We start from the raw sequence: 22,423 nt of genomic DNA on the forward strand, positions 1-22,423 counted from the left end.
CTTTCTATTCGATTTGGGGGGCGCCTCTAATCAGGGGGCCCAGGGCAGCAGCCCCGTATGTCCCTGTCTTAGTCTGGCTCTGAATGTCACAGCCATAAATAAAGTGAAAGGTTAACCATGTTTTGAATATTATCCCTTATATGGCCATAGTGTTAAATAGAACCGTTTGTAATCTTTTCGGAATTCATTTGTTCGTTTCGTTAAAAGTCAGATTGAAAGAATGTGTTGCATTCAAAACTCAAGTATATAATAAGATTGGATGGTGCGTTTTTTCAAGTTTCGGCGTAAAAATCAGTCGGAAGTAGTAAACCGGAAGTTTTATGACGAATTTTAACCTGTAGCGCCATCTGCGTTTAGCTTCACACGGTTAACCAACCAAAATTAAATTTCGAAAAATAAGCCTCTTTGCGAAATCGTCTGTATTTCCGGTTCCTGTTTCTGTCTTCCTTGACGGTATTTAGGTAGGTCATTTGAATGACTCCTTTAAATTGATCCCTTCAACCTAATTTTAAATATCTTTAATATTTTAATCGAAAAGGTAAATTATGGCTGAAACACCTTTAACCGAAACTGAAGCATACAAGCTATTGAAAGGTTATTTTGACAATAATAAGAAAACCCTTATTTTGAAGGATTTGTTTGCTGCCGATCCTGACAGATTTAATAAATATAGGTTTGTATAGCTTATTTAAGATTATAGTCAGTTGCTATGTTAGCTTTAAATTTAGTTGAAAAGTCTAGCATTCTTTAAATTAATTCTTTGTCCTTCTTAGCCTTACTTTACTTACTCCTGCCCCTGGAGAAATACTCCTTGATTTTTCAAAAAATCTGATCGATGACAAAGTTTTCAAGCTTTTAATCGACTTGGTAACGTGCTTTTAATTTACTTTTGAGTCTTTTAGTTTATTCAAGCATTATTATTAATTTTTAAAAACAATTGTTTCAGGCAAAGCAAAGAAATGTGGAACAATTCCGAGATGCGATGTTTAAGGGTGAAAAGATTAATTTTACTGAAGATCGTGCTGTTTTACATATTGCATTACGAAACAGAAATAATCTTCCCATTTTAGTAGACGGAAAAGATGTAAGTTTTTAATTTTGGAATTTTACTAAATTTTGTGTTTTAATTTATCTTTAAAAACATTATAGTTATTTATCTTTAAACATTACAGATTCCAATGGTATTTTGAACTGCTAGTTTAACTCTTAATAATTGTCGAGCTAAATAAATTGTTTTATTGCATTATACTCCCTGTACATTTTTCTACACACCTTCTTAATTTAAAATTTGTAAGGCTAGTAGTTTTTGCACCGCAAAAAAAAAAAATAATAATAATAATAACATAAAGCTGAAATTTCAAACAGTATAGCTGTAATGATTTTTTAATGTAGAAAATTGATTTATTATTTCTTGGTAATTCTGATATGTATTTGTGATGTGCTGTTATTTATTTTTATGTATTAATTTCTAGAATGTATAATAATCAGAATAAGTTTAAGAGCTTAGTATTAACATTTTGCTTATGGTTGGTACAATAGGCAGGCCAGAATAACAAACAAAGCACTGTACTCAAATGATTAAGAGCAAAACAATAAAGATTTTAAAGTGGTAAAACTTCATTTTTAGAATTTTTTTAAAAATTATTCCAGTTACAGTTTAGAATAAGAAATTTTGTTTCTCCAATAATCGTTTTTTCTTCATTTACATGTGCAGCATGAAATCTTTTGTGGGCAAACCTTGAAACGGGCGACATTTCAGTACAGTGATCTGTTGTACCAATTACAATCGCCAAGGTGCCAACTAGATTTTAAACTTGCAATTTTTTAAAAAAAAACAAAAAACATGTAGATATTTGCCAGGGGATGGTTACAAGTTATACATTTTGAGTTGGTTGATTTTTTAGTTTTTCACGGGCCACTGAAGTTACCAAGACTTGGCAATTGATCTGGCACAGATCAGGATACGGAAATCTCCCCTTGAAACTTAAGCCTTTGCATTTTATAAAACTTAAGTGCATATTTCTGGAACTGCTCAATATTAATAATTTGAAATAATTTTAATACTTTTATACAGCAATACGCACTTATGTATTTATTATTTATAAATATGCACTTATGGATTTATTGTTATTTATTACAATAATTGTATTATTAAAAGTATAATAAATAAAATCCAACAAACTTATCAATTATGCTTTACTTTTGGGATTGTAACATTAATGTGCTAAAATTAATCGAATCATGTTACGTAAATCTTCTACTGCACATCTTTTTATTATTAGTTTGAGTCAGAGTGTTATCAATTTTAAACAGTGGAATTATAAAGATTGTTACACTCAAATCAAAAATTATTTAACTGAAAGATCCCAAAAAAGATGTTTGTTTTAAGAGGGAGAATTGATACAGGGTAGCACAAGTTTTATTTCCGGTTCTATTTGTATAGTTAATTCTGACCATTTTACACGATTACCAATGCAATTCTCTTTTTAAAAAAAAAAATCGTTTTTTTTAAAATTCTTATTTAGTTTTCGGTTCTTATAAAAAAACTCAAATATTTTTCACCAAAGAGGTGAAGGGTTCATTTTAGCAATAGCAGGAAAGGTTTAATATTAATATCACCTTAGAATACTAAGTAGATATTTTATTTATTATTTTAATTACAAACCTTGAGTCAACACAATTTGATGTAAAATTTAATTTCAACGTAAGTTTGATGTAAAAAAACTGTAAAGACAACTGCCCTGCCTTCCCTTTGATCCCATGAAATGCACCCTTTTTGTAAAAATAAACCACCATTTCTTAAAAAGATTGCTTTTGTTTTATTCATATTCCATTTTGAAAAAAATTAATTCACTTTTTAAATAACAATTACACACTGGTCAAATTATCTGTGTTTATAGGTTTAATTCTGATTGCTATTACAAATATTTACTTTGTTGGGATAACTCTTAACCGGTTAAAGTTCTATGATAAATTACAATAAACAAATACTTCCTTTTTTTTATAAAAAATAATTTACCTTTTAAAGGTTTATGTGCTCATAATTTTCAGTTTAAATTATAGAAAAAAAGCTTTGAAGTTATTTATAAATTTATCATTTTCTTAGTTTACTTTTCTTTAAAAAAAAAGCATGCAGATTGCCTTTTAGTATGCCTGTAATTATTTTTACAATTCACAAATTTTTCTCTTAATCTGATAATGAGAGAGAATTACTTTTTGAATTTTACTCATAAAATAGTTTAAAAATTTTTGAGGATAAAATTCAGTTTGTACATAATAGGATGTTTTGATAAATTTTTACAGTCTTAAGTTATTACAGTTTTTCAAATTTTTACAGTGTTACCCTTTCAAAACTCAGACTGCCCTTTTCAGAGGGGAGCCACCTTGTCCTTTTTTCATTCTTAGGGAGATCTCTGTGTTACAGTCAAAACTTGCTATAGTGAAGTCCCGGATATAGTGAAAGAAATGTTCGCTCCCGTGCCTTGCTACACACGTATAATGTTATTTTTTGTGGATATAGTGAACCAAAACAAGAGAAAAGGATAGATATTATGAACTTTTTTCTGTCTTCGGCTGATTTGTTTTCTTTATTTTTTTGTAATAATTTTGAAGTTTCTATTTCAAAATAAATATGTATACCGATTTTTAAAACCATCTACGGCATGGAATGTAGCGATAAGCATTTTTCTTTTTTGCTTCTTTATTGAATAGCATTATTAAGTTGGTTCAGCATTCAAAGAAGCCGCAATCTGGACAAATGCTTGAAATCAAAGACGATGAACTTGTGAGATTGTGACGATTAACTTGATTTGGTGAGATTACTTTTATGTGCTCGAATGGTTTAAAGGTTTAAAACCCGGAATAACATAAATTCAGGAAAAATTATGAGAGAGTCTGGAAGAGTTTCCATATCTGATGTTGAGGATTGCGCATCAGCTAAAGATTACTATTTTTTTTTGTATGCAAGGCGAAGAGTAATAAAAAATAAAATTTAACACATTTTTGTTACTACATATTATTTTTCAGTCAATTCTATTCATTTTATTGGTCATTTATTTAAATAATGGGTAATAAAAGGGGAGAGCTTGGAAAGATTAATTAAAATTGTTTGCAGAACGGTAGTGAACCGAATTTTCGGTCCCTTGATGGTTCACTATATATATTATATATATATATATATATATAGATATATATATATATATATATATATATATATATATATATATATATATATATATATATATATATATATATATATATATATATATATATATATATATATATATATATATATACTAGGGGTGCACAACCTGCGGCCCGCGGGCCAAATGCGACCCATCAACTGTTGATGTGTGGCCCGCTGGAACTTCTGAGCGCAACAAAAAAATTCTTTTAGTTTGTTTTTTGTTTAAACAATATAAATTTTCTTAAATTAAAATAGTTAATTCAAATTTATATTTTTCTAAGTGGCCTATATTTTTTGCACTTTTATTCTGTATGCTTCTTTTTGGTTAGAATTTATTTCCCCCCTAATATTTATGTATACCTATATATATTTGATAAATTAATTATCGAGAAAAATGTAAAAAGTTTTTTGAAAAAAGTATCTGTTTCTTTTAGTTTTAAATAAATTCAAATGATTAAAAGCCTTTAATTTTTTGCTGATATGTTATTAAGTTTACTCATAAAAATAATAAGTACTTAGAACACTAACATTTAGATAAAATTCATCATATTTGCCGCTAACATGACTAAATATGTGTGCGACCCTTCGCTAATCTACCTGCTGTGCAAGTGGCCCTTCACTCAAAAAGGTTGTGCACCCCTAATATATACATACAAAAAGGGAGAGAACCCTAATCCCACTATTGAGATACTTCTACGATCATTGTCTCTCGAATAAAATTTGGAAGTTATTTTATTGACCATTCTGTTCTGTAACAAATAGTCCTTAACACTGATTTATATATATTTTTTTACCTACAAGTTTTTTTTTGAAACTTTTATGTTATACTTTCTATGGAGAAAACAAACAATTGACAATAAAAGAATAAATTAAATTTATTAGTTTTGAATAGAAGTTCTATGTCTTTGATAAATTTTTTTTTAATAACAGTATGCATTGCTTAAAACAATATACTTTTTTCTTTATGCTTGATCTTCAATTTCTTCCTGTTGCTAACTTTGATGTTCTTTCTTTAAAAATGAATTGTGCTTATATGCCAGATTTAAAAAAGAAACAATTGAATGCCAAGTTTGCTTCAGATTTTTTTTTTAAAAACTACATAAATATCAAAAAATCTCTTTATTCAACAAAATTATAGTAGATAGGAATGTTTTTTTTTTTTTTTTTTTTACAAAAGTTTTAGACAAATTAATCAATTTGATATCAACAATATCCTTGTGTGTGTTTATTTTTAACTGGGTTGTATCTAATTACACCAACGTTAGATTTTAAAGCACAATAAATACTATAATTGCTTCATATAAAGGATTTTGATTTGTTTCCTATCCACATTAAATATTATATCGTCACGTTCAAACATCATGAAATGAGTATAGATGAGTTTAAAAACAAGTTTTTTAGTCGAATCAATGTGTTTGAAACCAGTAACACAAAAAGATGGTCATTGACTAATGCCATGAACTTTTTTTTTTGTTGATTATCTACACAATCCAATAAGTTTTTTTTTAATTCTTACATTTTTAAATGAAAAACTTATTTTGTTTAATTTATTTTGCATAAGTTTGATTTGCACACTATATTTTTAGCATCATATTTTGTTATTAACTACGAGAAAGATATTTTTATTCAGCCTGCGCTTGAATTATTTTCAAGAGAACTTATTACGTTACAAGAACTGTTTCTGTTATTTTATTTTGGTCTTTTAAGTATCAAGTCGAGTTGTTTTGATGTTGTTCAGTCTGATATTAGAAGAAAAAATAAAAATAAAAATTCAGCTATAGCTTTATCAACATAATTAGTAATTATATAGTACATTAGTTTGGACATTAGTCATATCATTTCTTTCTTTCTTTTTGGGCAATTTTATCAATTTACAAATGTTGTATTTGCAAAGTTTAAGAAAATTTTAAAATTTGTGAGAAAAATTTTTTGAATTAATGAATTGTTTGAAATTGGACTCCAATTCAAACAAGCCATTCATTTCAATTAATGTAAATAAGTTCCAATGAGTGTAAATGATTTTACTTTTAAAAGTCTGCAAATATGAACTTTCAAAATGATGGGAATGCTATAATAACTTTTCTTTTTTTTTCTTTGTAAAAGTAAAAATTTGTTTGTTATCTGAATTGAGCAAAAAAACTTATTAATTTAAGGTTATGCCTGAAGTGAATGCTGTTTTAAATCATATGAGAGAGTTTTCAGAGAGTGTTAGAAGTGGACAATGGAAGGGTTACACTGGTAAAGCAATAACAGATGTGGTCAACATTGGTATCGGTGGATCAGATTTGGTAAATAAAAAAAATTTTTATATCTTCTTCAACAAGCAAAAAAAAAAATCAGTATGCTTTTATATGTACAGTACAGAACCCGTTATCCGGAAATCAGAAAACCGGAAAACCAAAAATCCAGAACGAAATTCGATAAATTTTCTCGCCATTTTTAAAAAAAAACTTTTTTTTCCTCATAAGATTTTACGATTTTTCTTTCTTTTTTAAAAGATGTTTACCTTACCATCATTTTAAGATTGTTTCCAAATATTTTTTTTTTTAATTGGGTTTAACAATAAAAAAACGTCTTTTTGTAGCGATTCAGAAAAACGGAAAAATCAGTTATCCGGAATAGCGATGGTCTCGAACGTTCCGGATAATCGGTTTCCTACTGTAATTGCAACTGAATATTTTTTTTTCATAGAAATTCATTTTCTATAGAAATTCAGTCAAATAATTTTAATGACAAGTTTTCACAGGGTTGCCACTCCACAGGAAGAATAGGGAAAATCTGGAAAATACAGGGAATTTTAAAAAATTACCAAGAATAACAGGGAATTTTGAATTTTTCTTTAGAAACTACTAAAATACAGGGAATTTTATTTCTTTTTCCGTCTCTTAAGGAACGGTAACCAAAGTGTAATCTATAGGATATTTAAGGATGATATTCCAGCTATATTAAACTAGTTCATTTACTATAACATTATTTGTTTTAAGTACGTTCTGCTGTTCCTTTTTTTCAGCAATTATAACTAGTAGTATAGTTTTCCCAATATAGCTCCTGTCTATAATACATACATATTATATCTTGTGTATAATATGTACAGGAAAAACACAGAGAAATTTTTTTCCAGATTTGAGTGACAATCTTGTTTCAGCATTATTATAAACTAGCTGTATTGCAGGTATTTAAAGTGCAGTTCATTGTTTTGTGTTTATTTATAAATTTTACTTTTTATGTGTTGTATAACTTGCAAGTATTAACTAAACTGGATATTAATGTAACTGTTTAAATGCATTGACAAATTATTTACTAATTATCTTTTTGATCGATAAATTAAATAGCTAAAAAAAATCCTATAGCCTCTTAGATAAGATAAGTTTTAAGTATCATAAGTCATAAAATATCACTATTTAAAAGAATTAGCTCTTTTAAAAAAATATGTTTTAGTTTCAGTATGTAATAAATTTAAAACTTTTTCTCGGAATTAAATTTAATTCTCTCAAGAAATGTTGTTGCATCATAAGTTGAAATGATTTCAAATAGTAATAGTTATTCCATCCATGCATGTAAGATTTTACTATCCATGCTGTTTCATATGTTTTCTAGGATAATTTTGTATACTTAAAGACAGCATGTAAACTTACTCTAAAGGAAATTTGTTTGATTTTTAGAACTTCTTATATTTTTCAAAACAACTACTAATCCTCCAATTAGACCATTACAGAAAAATATAACTGTCATACTCATTAGCAAAACTTTTTTTAGAATAGTTTATGTTGATGCTTTAATACTTGTTAACACAGAAAAATTTCTCTTGTCTTTTAATTTTTTGTAGTGTAAATTACTTTTTTAATTATAAACATAAAACCATTATATGGTTTATGTGACTCTAGCATTTTATTTTATAAGAGATTGATAACCTGTGATGTTTGATGTTTACAACTTGAGATAGTGGTGTGACAATATATGAGTTTGGTTTGATTCTAGAACATATGTATCCCAAGTAGCACATACATGATATCGTCAAAGCAGTGCAAATATAAAAATGTCTATTGATTATAGTGTTCACAGTAACTTTAGTTTTTACATTTGAGTTGAGTTTTGATTAAGATTTTCACTAAAATTTGGTTGTCTCTAAAAGCAATAGGCTAAAAAAAGTAAAATTTTATTTTATTTTTAAAAAAAATAATAAAATAATGAATTTAATTAAAATATGCTTAATGCACAAAATATTGCAGCAAAACTATTATTTTACTTAGAAAGTGTCTTGACTTTTGTAATAAGTCTCTATAAAATTAAAAATTTGAATTGTTTTTTTTTATTAAGCATTAAAAGAAATAATTAAAGAAAAAATAATTAAAGAAAATTTTAAGGATAAGAAATAAACAGACCTTGGAGTAAAATTTTTATTCTTAAGATTTTACTATTAAAAGTAAATTCTTGAGCATTAAAATTTTTTTGAATTTTAGTAAAAATTTTCATTTAATAAAATTTGAAAAATCTTAATCATGAATCTTAATCATTCATCAATCAAATTTTAGTGAAAATCTTAATCATTATATATTAGAAATTTATAGTGATTAAGATTTTCACTAAAATTTGATTATCTCTAAAAACAATAGACTATTAAAGTAAAATTTAATCTTATTTAAAAAAAATAGATTCAATTAAAATTTGCTTAATGTACAAAATATTGCAGCAAAACTATTATTTTGCTCAAAAAGTGTCTTGACTTTTGTACTTACTTACTTATCCTCTAAGTGCCTTTGGGCACTTAAGGCCTCTAACATATCCCTCCAATGCCTCCTGTCTCTAGCAATAGATCTTGCTTCCTCCCAGCCAGATATTCTACATTCTTTGAATTCGCCCAAAAACATGCGCTGGATGATAAGTCTGGGTCTTCCTCTTGTTCTTTTACCATCAGGGGCCCATGTAAGCGCAACAGATGTAATTTTTTCTTTGGGCATTCTAAGGATATGTCCGAGCCAGCTCCATCTTCGTTTTTTAATTTCATCTTCTATTGTTTTTATTTTAGCTTTCTTTAATAGATTTTGACTTGATACTTTGTAAGGCCAGAAAATTTTAAAAATAAATCTTAAACATTTGTTTTGAAAGGTTTCTAATTTTTGCATTTTGATCTTAGTCTGTTTCCAGGTTTCTGCGCCATATAATAGTACTGCTCTAACAATAGCGTTGTAAACAACTATTTTTGTCTTTATTTCAGTATTTGACTCTCTCCAAAATTTATGTAATCCCTTAAAACATGTTCTTGCTTTGATTATTCTCTGTCTAATATCTTCACTACTTCCACCTTTTTTATCTACAATAGAACCTAAATAGCTAAATGACTCTATGTCATCTATTTCGTGATTTTCGATTTTAATTTTGTCATTTTTCTTTTGATATATTCTCATTACTTTAGTTTTCTTCTTATTTATGAATAAACCTACACTATTTGAATATTTGTTGAATTTGTCTGTTTTAAGCTGAAGGTCTGTACATTTGAATGAAATAAGTACGATGTCATCAGCAAAATCAAGGTCTTCTAAAGTAGTTGTGAAATTCAACCTTATTCCTCTTTTTTCATCTTTCAAGCTGTTTCGCATAATCCAGTCTATCACCAGTGTAAATAAAAATCCTGATAAAAAACATCCCTGTCTCACGCCAGTTTTTACCAAAAAGAATTCAGTTAATTCTCCATTTACTTCTATACATGCTTTGCTGTTATCATACATATCTTTGATTATGTTAATATATTTCTCTGGTATATTATAAAGTGATAAAATTTCCCATAATTTCTCTCTCTTAACTGAATCAAAAGCTTTACTGAAATCAATAAAGTTTATATGAAGAGGTGTTAAATTCTAAGCTTTGCTCAATGATATTTCTAAGTGTAAAGATTTGCTGCATTGTCCCATTTCCACTGTGGAAACCTGCTTGTTCTTCTCTTAAAATTCCATAAATTTCATGTTTTAGTCTATTCAAAATTATCCTTCCAAATATTTTTCCCGGTATGGAAAGTAGGCTAATGCCCCTCCAATTTTCGCATTTTGTTAGATCGTTTTTCTTGGGAATTTTCACTATTACTGCTTCTTTCCATTGCTCTGGTATTCTTTCATTTCTCCAGATTTCATTGAAGAGCTTTTGCAACTGTCTTGTAGCGGTTTCAAAATCTGCCTTAAGCATCTCTGCCACGATTCCATCTCTCCCTGCGGCCTTCTTTGGTTTTGTGGCCCTCAGGGCATTCTGTACCTCATCCAGTGAGATATCTTCCAAAGAAAAATCTACAGTAGATGCTACATTTAATGCAACATTTGGGAGTTGCTCAGAATTTTCAACATGGTGTGCGTTAAGCATATCTTCAAAATATTCTCTCCATCTTTCTTCGATCCTCTTATCCGTAGGAAGTAACTTATTGTTTTTGTCTCGTATTGCACACTGCGAATTTCGTTTATTTCCTTTTATTTGTTTCACTTTCTGATAGAAAGTACTTATTTGTCCTTTTTGCGCTGCATCTTGAGCTTCAGTGCCAAGGTCTGTGAAATATTTCCTTTTGTCTATTCTGGCTGACTTTTTTACTTCTCTATCAATTTGACTATACTGCTGTCTATACCGATTAAATAATCTTTCAGACTTTGTAGTTTCCATCTGTATTTTCTTTTTCCTTCTGCTTTCAATTAGTATTAATGTTTCTCCCGTTATCCATTCTTTGCTTTTCTTTCCTTTCTTTTTACCCAACACTTTTTCTGCTACGTCGCAATAAATGTTTTTAATATGTTCCCAAGTCTCTTCAACTTTTTCTTTTACCTCATTTTCTGATTGCTGAGTGTTGCCATGATTTTCTTCTTCCTTTAACAGCTCAAATCTATTTTTCAACTCGATTGAAAATTCTTGTCTGCACTCTTTGGCTTTTAACTTAGCAATGTCATAGCTTATTCTTTTATGTCCCGTCTTCTTTGATGATTTTCTTAATTTTAGTTTTAATATTGCTAGAATCAAGTAGTGATCTGATCCAGCGTCGGCACCTCTCATCGCTCTTACGTCTCTGACTTTTGTAATAAGACTATAAAATTAAAAATTTGAAATTTTTTTTTTATTAAGCATAAAAAAATTATATAATTAAAGGAAATGTTAAGGATAAGAAATTAGCAGACCTTAGAGAAAAAAATTTTAATGCTTAAGATTTTACTATTATAAGTAAAATCTTAAACATTAAAATTTTTTTGAATTTTAGTGAAAATCTTAATCATTTCACTGAAATTTTAAAAAATTTTAATGTGATAAGAAAATTTCAAATTTTAGTGAAATGATTCTTGATTTTTGTAATAAGACTCTATAAAATTAAAAATTTTATTTTTATTTTATTTTTTATTAAGCATTAAAAAACTTTATATATAACGAAAATGTTGAGGACAAGAATTTAGCAGACTTTGGAGAAAAGTCTCTTGTCTAGTTACTGCCTTGTGTCCGGTCATTTTACGGTAAAATATGGAAATTGGGGGAATTCAAAAGAACTCTTGGTAATTAGTAACTCATTTTTGTCTTGAAATACAGTAGAGAACCGATCGGGAGCATCGCTATTCCGGATTTGTTTTCCTGATTTTGCTAAGTCCTGATTTTTCCGGTTTTCTGATTCACTACAAAACGACTTTCTTTTATTGTTTATCAAACCTAACTTAATAAATATTATTTAGGAATAGTTTTAAAAAGAAGAAAAAACGAGAAAGTCACGCATAATACATAAGTGTAATAAGATAAAAAGGAAAGAAAAAAACAAAATTAAAAATATATACAGAAATATATACTTTCTTCCTTTTTTTTAGAAATGGAGGGGGAAATTTATGGAATTTCGTTCCGGTTTTCTGGTTTACAGATAAGAAGTTCTGTATTGTACCTTTTTTTCATGTTACTTATTTTATATTTGTGAATAGGGGCCTTTGATGGTTACAGAAGCTCTGAAGGCATACCACACAAAAGGACCCAATGCTCATTTTGTATCAAATATTGATGGCACCCATCTTGCTGAAACTTTGAAAAAACTCAATCCAGAAACAACATTATTTATTATAGCTTCAAAGGTAATTCCTGAAATCTTTTTTCTGAAGTTTTATTACTTATATATGAGTATCATATACTAAGTCATTACACAGTTGCTCTCATTTAATTTTACAATACTTCTTTAATTATTTTACAATTAAGAACAAAAATAAAATTTTCCAGGTCTTTGAAATTGTAACTGTAACAATATTTTCTTTCATACTCAACTATGGTTATTTTGTGTACCCATTACTTGACTTTTCAAACTTGAAGTGAAGATCTTCAAATAAGAAACTATATGAATAGAAAAATTTAGTCATGTCAGAAAATTTTTTTTAATCAACCTAACCAATAAGTTGTTCTTGCTTGTTTGTAAATAACAATGTAATCTTTGCCTAAGCAGAAAAGATGTATCTCAATTATTTTTTCATTTTATGATTTTTTTTCTTGTTTAGTTGAGCTACTTGACATTCGTCTTAAGCAAGATGGTTGTATCCTTTTTAGAAATATAGTTAACTCTCGCTACTATGTTATCTGATACAGCAATAACTCCCTCTATTACAGTAATGTTTCGTGGTCCGGACGAACTTGCATATGAATTAATGTTATCCTCCTCTCGATATTACGATATTCTCTGAAACAATAAACCCCTGTAAAACAATTTTTTTTCTTCCAAATTTCAACATTATTTTTTCCATAGACTCCCCAAAAAGGCTGTTAGCGACGAAAATATCAAAAAAGTCCACAAAATAATTTTAGATTACCGTAAAGTGAAGTTGATCAAAATATCTGAGACTCTGAAGATATCAAAGGAAAGTGTTAGACATATCGTGAATGAATATTTGGGTACGAGAAAGCTCTAGGTAAAGTGGGTGCCGCACGAGCTCACAATTGACCAAAAACAGCAAAGAATTGATGATTCTGAGCTGTGTTTGAAGCTGTTTAATCATAATAAATCTGAATTTATGTGTCGATATATGACAATGGGTGAAACATGGCTCCATAATTTCACATCGGAGTCCAATCGCCATCAGTGAGTGAACTGCTTGAGAAGAACCAACTCCAAAGCTTTGGAAGGATGCAAAAGTCAGCAGGCAAAGTTATGGCATCAGTATTTTGGAATGCTCATGGTTAATATTCATTGACTATCTTGAAAAAGGAACAACCATCAACATCGACTATTACATAGCATTATTGGAGCGCTTGAACTACGAAATCGCAGAAAAACAGCCCTATTTGAAGAAGAAGAAAGTGCTGTTTCATCAAGACAATGCACCGTGTCACAAGTCAATGAAAACGATGGCAAAATTATATTAATTGGTCTTCGAATTGCTTCCGCATCCACAATATTCTCCAGATCTGGTCCCCGGCGACTTTTTCCTGTTCTCAGACCTCAAGAGAATGCTCGTTGGAAAGAAATTTAGCGCCGATGAAGAAGTAGTCACCGAAACTAAGCCCTATTTTGAGGCTAAAGACAAATCGTACTATAAAAATGGTATCGAAAAATTATATGACCGCTATAATTGTTGTATCGCCCTTGAAGGAAACTATATTGAATAATAAAATGAAATTTTATCAAAAATTTTTTTTCTCTATGATAGCCTACGAACTTTTCAGCCCACCTGTTATATATTGGGTCCCAAAAGTATTAATGTAGCAAGGTTTTACCATATTAGAAAATCATTAAAGAAATCTTATCTCAAAAAGTTTTTGAAATCTTGTCTACAATGAGAGTTTTGCTCTGGTAAGGAAAGAAACGGAAGAAAATATTCTTCCAATAATTTATACAGCACAGCAAGGACCCCTTCAAGTTAATTTCACTTTTTGCATGTTTCACAATGCTTCTAAAAATTGCTAAGTGAATCAAAAAGTTTTTGCACACAATTATGAAATTCCTTTATTCAACCATTGTTCCTTGCTAAATAATAGTTATTATGATTTATCTTATCTAATGAAGGGGATTTGAATTGTATTACGTTGTTAAGTATATTATTTTCAATGACAAATTACAAAATTTAAATGTAATTGGTAGAACGGTTCTCAAGAAATCGAGTTTTAAATATACGACTTATTTAAAATTTGTTAACCCAAGAAGAATTTTGTTCAAACTTTGTATTTTGTTTAAAATTAAGTACTTTAAAATGGTATAAACATTTGCATTCATTGCAGCTCAAAAATTTACAGGGAATAAAAAAAATTTTCCATCTTTTCCTTCATTATGAAGAATAATATTTGGGCTAGTAGTTGCTCCTTTATCTTCTTTTCATAAGTAATACCAACTAGTGGGCAGCAACTATATTTTACGCTCCAATCTATTTTTCTAAATAACATAATTTTGTTTTAAAATGTTCACTGCCTTTGTGTTTTAATCAGCATGCCTAAGACAGGGTATCCGCACCTGGAAAGTCATGAATTTCAGTATTGAACAAAATTTGTCATGAAATGTCATGATTTTAACTATTTTTTAAAAAAAAAAACATGAAAAGTTATGGATTTAGGTCGCCGAAAAATTTAAAATGGAATTTACTCCCTTCACCCCAATTTCACGGTGTTCCGAATATCTGAATTTGTAATAAAATCCCCACTCACAGTCATATTTGATTAAAATACAAAATGTTTTTATTGTGTTCTTTAAAAATTACGGTGTTCTTTCAAAAAAAGAAAGAAAGAACATAATTTCTGGAGCAAATTATCTTTCAAACTTCTGTGATTTCAGAATTTGTTTTTAGTTATTTATTATTTTTTTTTATCAATTTAAAATTTTAGTTTAGGCTTTTTATATTGCACTTACTTTAAAGAAGAAATAAAAGCAGTTTTAAATAACTACATATATCTGACAGTATTTAGTTATTTGCTTTAGTATGTTTTTCAGCTATTTCATTGCATCTATCCTTTCTTTACTCTGTTTTTTAAGTTTAAAATCAATGATTATGAAGATGCAGAGTATAACAGTTTTGGTCATACCCATCATTTAATTTAATGTTATTATAATGCTTTTTTAAATTTATTGTTGTGTTTTTGTCGGAGAAAGTAGTAGCTTCGTTAAGCCATGAAAATTTCTTAGAATTAGTCAAGAAAGTCACGGATTTGAAAATCTAAAATGTGGCAGATACCCTGAGTAAAGTACATAGTTTTATGTTTTTCAGTATATTTTATTTTAAAATAATTTCAAAGAATCCATTTTTAGAATCAATGTTTAGTAGATAATATGATCTATACAGCACAAAAATCTATTTAACGGAAAGCCTCTCATTTCAAGGTTTGTGTTATCTTCTCTGAAAGTTGATTTGTTTATATTTCAGCTAAAAAAATTTGTTTTGAAAACTAATTGTATCATACATATTTATGTATACTGCACATTTCTAGAGCATCACTAATGGTGGTCATTCTATTTTTAGACATTCACAACTCAAGAAACCATTACAAATGCAGAATCAGCAAAATCCTGGTTCTTGAAGTCTGCAAAAGATGTAAGTAAAACAAAATTTCAAAAATAAAAGTATAACCATTTGATTGAAATAGCTATAAATTAGAGTACCATTTAATCAGCAGGGGTCTGTCTAGACAATTTGTGAAAGGTCCAGTTTTTGTGAAATTGTGACTCGTAATCTGTGAATATAAAGTAAACAATAAGTCACCTTTTTTCAACCAGGGTCCTGTTTTGTGAATTTGTGCAAATAGGGTTCTGTTATTGCAAAAATACTTTTTCAATGAGTTTTTAAATTGTAAATGGATACAAGATTATGGTCAGCACTGTAAAATTATAATAAAAGAAAATAAACAGCTATTGCTGCTACTAAATTAGAGATGCAACATACAAATATTTGATATTAAGCCTGTACTACACAGCACAGAATATTCATTTCATAGGAATAATGGAAACAAATACACAAAAATATTTTAAATAGCACAACTTAGTTATGTATCACTTCTAATGTGTTACACATTAATTAACTTAAACAATTCTTAAATTTATTATATTTTTTTAAAAAAAATTAACACATTTAATTTTTATTTAGTAATATTTTATCAATTAATTTTATGAATAATCTATTGCTCAATTATTTATTTACAAAAAAAATTATCATTTAATATCAATGAGAATGTACGCATGATGTTTGTAGAAATAGAAATATTTTCTTAGAATACTACATTTGAAATTTATAAAATTTTTTTGACTTCAAAGATGTTTAGATGAATAATAGAAATGAAATGAGATTAAATAATTTAGCCTTAGAATTAAAGCAGAAAAACATGATTAACAAAATATTAGAGCAATATACGCCGATTTCCAGTAGATTTGAAAATAGCTGAACACTCAGCATCAGTCAATTTTTCCCACCCATTTACAATAATACGCAAATGTCTATCCAGTGTCTCTTGTAAAGGGTCCGATTAAAAGATGAATTATTTTGTGAAGGGTCCGTTTTTATGAAAAGATATTTTGTGAAGGGTCCGTTAACGGACCCAAATTTCTTCGAAACAGACCCCTGATCAGTATTATAATTTTTTCGTCTGTGGCAGAATTGCTGCGACACGTCGTCATTGTCGTAGAATGTTAGAGAGTTCTTGCAGAAAGATTTTTCTTTTGAAAAGCAAAAAAAAGTTACTTTACTAAAAGTTTGCTTACAGTAAAAAAAAGTTTTCTTTTCTACAGAAATTTACACCTAATATTTGAATCATGCATGTAGATAATCACTTTTTGACACTCTCAATTTACGACGATAGTATCGTAAATCGATGTAATGTTTCGGTTGTATTTTCAGCAGATATTGATATTTTACTTTAATGATTTTAAATATCCAGATATATTTCAAACAATATGGAAAATTTGAATCGTGCATTTGAGTATTTACTTTTTTAGGCAATAATTCTATGGAATTTTTGGCAGTTATTGCTACTAATTTCGTCGTGGTTTTTAAATGCGATATTTTTATCTGATATTATTTATTGCAGCAAACTAGTCTCATAACGAAACACGCATTTGAGCAGTCTGATTCGCGTGATTTCGCTGTCGATCTCTTTTTTGGCAATTACTTCTACAGATTTCATTATTTTTAAATTTTTTTTTATTGTGATGATTGCATTTACAAAATGCGAAGAAGGAAATATCACCACACCTTATATTTTATTTTGATAGTTTTACTTTATTTCTAACTAACTGTTAGTTTTTACCCAGAAAAATGATGAAACAATCGAGACAGCTCAAGTTCTTAGAAGAAATAATATTAATTATAAGAATAATTAGTATAATTCTAATTCTTATGATTATAAGACTAATTATAAGAATTACAGAAGTAATCATAATTAGAAGAAATATGTTTGCAGAAAAAGTACAATGTAAACACCCTGTATATATAAAAAATGCATTGAGCAATGAATCAAAAATTCTTTGTGTTTATAATAGATAAAAATTGACAATATACAATTTTGTTTAATTGTAATAAAGTCTTTTTGTTTATTTCTTTCCAAACATTCATATTTCATACATTCAATCAAGAAACTTTAAGTTCGGTCATTTGACCGGCTATGGTAGAAATAGATATATATTAAGTGTTGGTATGTTTTTAGTGTTAAACACTTTGATTCTTTAATTATAATATAATTTTTATTTATCTATTTCCATTTAGCCTTCTGCTGTAGCGAAGCATTTTGTTGCTCTTTCAACAAATGGAGTAAGTTGAATAAAACTGTAAAAAATATTCCATCATTTTTCATTTTATCTTTGAGATAATAAAAATGACTTTCTTTTTAGGCAAAAGTAACTGAATTTGGAATTGATGAAAAGAATATGTTTGGATTTTGGGATGTGAGTTAGTTAATATGTTATTATTAGCATTAATTTTTAAAATTAGGATTGAATTATTAAAATTCATTTTTTGTTTCAGTGGGTCGGTGGTCGTTATTCTCTTTGGTCTGCCATTGGTCTATCAATTGCTCTGTATTTAGGTAAAAATATGTTTACATAATTTTATTATTGATATTTTGAAAAAAGATAGGGTGTACATTGCCTTTAATATAGGGGTGCACAGCCTTTTTGAGAGAAAAGCCGCATGCACAGCAAATTGACTAACGAAGTGCCACGTGCATATTTAGTCATGTTGGGGGCAAAAATGATAATTTTTTATATACAGTCGGACTTCTATTTAACGAACTTCCATTTTACGAATTTCTCTATTTTATGGATTTTTTCGAGGAACCAGGAACATTTTGGAAATTTCTTTGTAAAATAACTTCCGAATAGCGAAGTGAATTTTCTATTGAACGAACTTTTCATTGAGATACACTTTCCCAATTTTCCAAAATATTTCTTAACATTTCAAACTTATTAACGCATTTTTATGGGGGAAATGACCTTGAATTAATTTTCGATGCCACTGCTTTGTGAAATGTATTACTGTTTTCTCTAAAAATTATCTTCACTGAAGTCAAGCATCACTGGCTGCGGTCAGTGTGCGGGTGGGTGACCACTTGGATCAGCCTGCGTAGGGACCGAGGGTGTGCGGTATTGGTCCTCGTTAAACTGTGCTACCGTAAAGTGCTCGACTTCGCGCGCAGGTCGTCGGGCTACCGAAGCAGAGGTGCCATCCCTTCTGCAGAGGATCAAAATTGTGATGGCATGTCTTCGGATCATCCTCCGGGATGTTTCCCAGACCGTCGCCAATAGCCCATTGTGCAGCTCTAGTGCGACGTTAATTAACAATAACAATCTAACTAAAAATTATCTTAGAGAAAGCAGTAAATTCCCTTTCCCTTTTTGTTTTCATTTCAAACGAAAAACTCAGTTAAAATTAATGGATTTTATCCGTTGCTATTTAACTTAAGAACGCATGTGGTAATGTATGTTTAAAATTACTTTTGTAATAAATGCAACTGTAATTTTATACATAAATTCAGCTTTTTTTAATTGAAAATGTATGTAGCATGATAGTGTAACACTGGATAATGGTTTGTTCTACTCTTGCTTTCCATGCAGATTACTTTTGTGGTTAAGATTTATAAAATAAATAGTAGATACTAGTTTACAAGATAAAACTGCATCAATTGCTATTTTTATTATGTTGTTTTGCTATTTTTATTTTCTATTAAACGAATTTTCAATGTAACAAACTTATTATCGGGATTTAGTGATTTTGTTAAATAGAGATCTGACTGTAATTAGTTTTCTAAACACTAAATTTTTATATATATATATATTACAATTAAGTGTAAAAAATCTACTTTTGTTGAAAGTAGCAACTTTTTCTTAAAATCTTTTAAAAGTAGTTCATATTTTTTCTTTTTGTTTCACATTTTGCTACACATCATAAGTTAAAAAATGATTAGGTAACTAAATTAGGGATATTATTATTTTAGAATGCCATCTATAACTTGAAATTAAAAAAAATTTACTGTCACGGTTTTATGCCTAGCCAAAGGATTTTCTATCCAAATATTACATATTTTCCCTCTTGTCAGCAAAAATAAGCAAATCAATCTAATTTTCGGATTAAATTCAAATTAAAAAAAACATAATTTTCCACAGAACAAAATTTAAATTTTTTTGAAATTAATTTTGTGTTGAATATTCTTTAGAAATCTTTTGCGTTTTCCTTCTGTGATCGAAATTCTTAAACTCTTAATTTCTTGAGCTCTGAAACTCCTAAAAAATTATTTTGCCTCGAACTCTTTCATTCCTTGAATTTAATTACAAACTTGAAATTCTTATCATTGTAATATTTTTGTTTATTTTTCATTTAAAAAAATTATGAAAATCGTGAAATTTGACTGTCTTACCTATGTATTACTATTACCTCTCCTTCCCTTCATCATCAATGACTTGACAGCCCAGGGTGGGCCTTGGCCTTCTTAAGAAGTTTTTTCCAGGCTAACGTTTTTCCTGTTAGTGTTTCGAGTTAGTGCTTTCTAGTTTTTAAGACCAAAAGGTCTTTTTCTAGGCCATCTATCCATCTCAAATTCTGCCTGCCTCTTTTTCGTGTGCCGACTAGTATGGCATTGAAAACTCTTTTTGTGGTACGGTCTTCGTCCATTCCGATAACGTGGCCTGCCCATTTTATTCTTTGCCGTTTAATAAAGTTGTTATTCTCCTTAATCACAGCAAAAAAAAGAGCCCTCCTTCATTAAGTGATATTTGAAAGTCACCTTACAGTCCAACTATGTATCTCAAGATATTTTAAATTCTTGACAAATTTTATTGATATTAATGGATAGTATTTGAACTATAATTTTCTTACCATTTCTTATTCATGGTATGCATTGTGTTTCAAAATTTCTTAAAGGTACTTTTTTTGTTTTTTGAAAGCCCTTAAAGGTGCTTTTTTCATTAGGGTTTTTTTTAAAATGTTTAATATTTCCTTTCATAAAATGAGTTTGTAGATTTTTGCCACTATGCAAAAGCGTGGTTTTCATATTGTTCTATTCAATGTTTTCACAATTCAATCAATCGCAGCCCATTTTGACATACTGTCGGTCCGTAGCGTCTGTAAGTGCAAGCGATTTTACGCTATGGAAAACTTGCGAGTCCGCATGTGCGTCTACTGAGCTACGTTGGCTGAGATTCTAGCATTCTCATATGCAACTCTGCTGCATTTTGCTAGATATTCTCAATTTCAGGCTTCATTTTCCACCTTCTGAAATTGAACTGAAAAATCTCTTGATCACTTTTTAATGGCTAATATAATCGAGAAAATAGTTCTTTCTCAAAAACTGGTTATTTTGTCATGTCCATGTAAAGTCTTAAAAGGTGCTTATTTTTCGTTGAAATATTTGGCTACTCACCCTGTTAGCTTTAACATTGGTTATTTTGCTGTTACTACTAGAAGTTTGCAAAGTCTATTCTTTGAAATTTCGTCAAATGAGAAATAAGTTATTTTTTTTAAAAAATATCATAAAACATTCTGGTTTTACAAAAATGATGCGTTCCTGGCAATAGAAATAAATAAATTGATCTCCTGATTTTTTTCTCTATTGTTATCCCACCACTTACAATGACTTCTAAAGCTTAAAAACTGTTTCAAAATACATGAAAAGTATTTAAAAATATTTTCAGGCATTCCTAGGGGCATTTAACTTATTGCCTAAAATAACATGCTGTGCAAGGCATGTAAAAATCTTTTTTGAGTCAATGTCCATACTACCTCTGAGCACATGTAAATTTCACTTTTTTTTAATAAAGAAAACTTTTTCATGGATTAAACACCATGTAGTGGGGAAAAAAATCTTCAAATAAATTTATTTAGAGGCTTAATAACTTTGAAATAAGGTATCAAAATATTGTAATACTTGCAATTAATGATTTATTGTAAGCTTGTACATGGTGCATAGCGGTTTTAAAAAGTGCTTAACGGTGCTTATTTTCAAATTTTTTTTAAAAGCTCTTAAAGATGCTTTTTAATTGGGTGTTTTTTTAAAAGTGCTGATTTCGAAAAATGAACTCCTTTCGATTTTCCTTTTCGAAAATGAGATTTTTTTTTCCTTACCATGACGATTTTCACCACATATTATGCAAAAGCGTGTATTTCACATTATTCTATCCAACATTTACACAATGCATTTCGGCATACCGTTGGTTCATTGCTTATCAAACTACCAATCATTTTACATGTTTCATGAAATACTTGCGAGTCCGTATGTGTGTCTACTGACTTCGGTTCGGTGAGATTCTTACACTCTCATGTGCAAGTCTGCTGCATTTTGCTAGAAATTTTCAATTTCATTTCATTTTCCACCCTCTGAAATCGAACCGAAAAATTCTCAATCATTTTATTATGGCTAATATAATCAAGAAAGGAGTTCTTTGTCAGAAACTAGTTACTTGATCACAATCATGTAAAGTCTTTGAAAATTATTTTACATTTTGTCAATGTTTAGGGGAGAGTGGGGTCAATTGTAACAGGGTACGATTGTAACAGAGAAAAAATTTCGAGTGTCGGGTTCTAGATTTGGTTCCTAGGTGGCGCACAAGGTGTATTTAATAAATCTACATGTACACCCCTGATGGCAACCATTTTTATGTACTTTTGAAAGAGTTACATCACAAAAGATATTTTCACGCCACGCAAGTACTTTTTTTGGTATTAGAATATTATATTGTAACAAAGTAATTTTGTTTAAACAAATAAAAATTAGTAACCGAATATGTAAGTGGACACTTTAATTAACATTTCAATAAAAAAAAAATATTAGTTTTGCTAATTAACTAGCATTGTT

The 22,423-nt window shown here is 28.9% G+C and overlaps 1 protein-coding gene across 1 annotated transcript in view; it reads left to right on the forward strand.

Annotated features, from left to right (window-relative positions):
- Window positions 1–337: 337 nt before the first annotated feature.
- The window catches only part of Pgi (glucose-6-phosphate isomerase), a 52,205-nt gene continuing 30,119 nt past the window's right edge, over window positions 338–22,423 (forward strand). Inside the window, exons 1-9 of the mRNA XM_043052754.3 lie at window positions 338–673; window positions 774–867; window positions 947–1,084; window positions 6,340–6,474; window positions 12,109–12,255; window positions 15,613–15,684; window positions 17,845–17,889; window positions 17,970–18,023; window positions 18,103–18,163. Coding sequence (XP_042908688.1) covers window positions 546–673; window positions 774–867; window positions 947–1,084; window positions 6,340–6,474; window positions 12,109–12,255; window positions 15,613–15,684; window positions 17,845–17,889; window positions 17,970–18,023; window positions 18,103–18,163 — 874 coding nt within the window. The 5' untranslated portion in view covers window positions 338–545. The remainder of the gene's footprint in view (window positions 674–773; window positions 868–946; window positions 1,085–6,339; window positions 6,475–12,108; window positions 12,256–15,612; window positions 15,685–17,844; window positions 17,890–17,969; window positions 18,024–18,102; window positions 18,164–22,423) is intronic.

This window comes from Parasteatoda tepidariorum, chromosome 9, assembly GCF_982258835.1.
Source record: "Parasteatoda tepidariorum strain Cologne lab strain chromosome 9, Ptep-v5.0, whole genome shotgun sequence".
Lineage (NCBI taxonomy): Eukaryota > Metazoa > Arthropoda > Arachnida > Araneae > Theridiidae > Parasteatoda > Parasteatoda tepidariorum.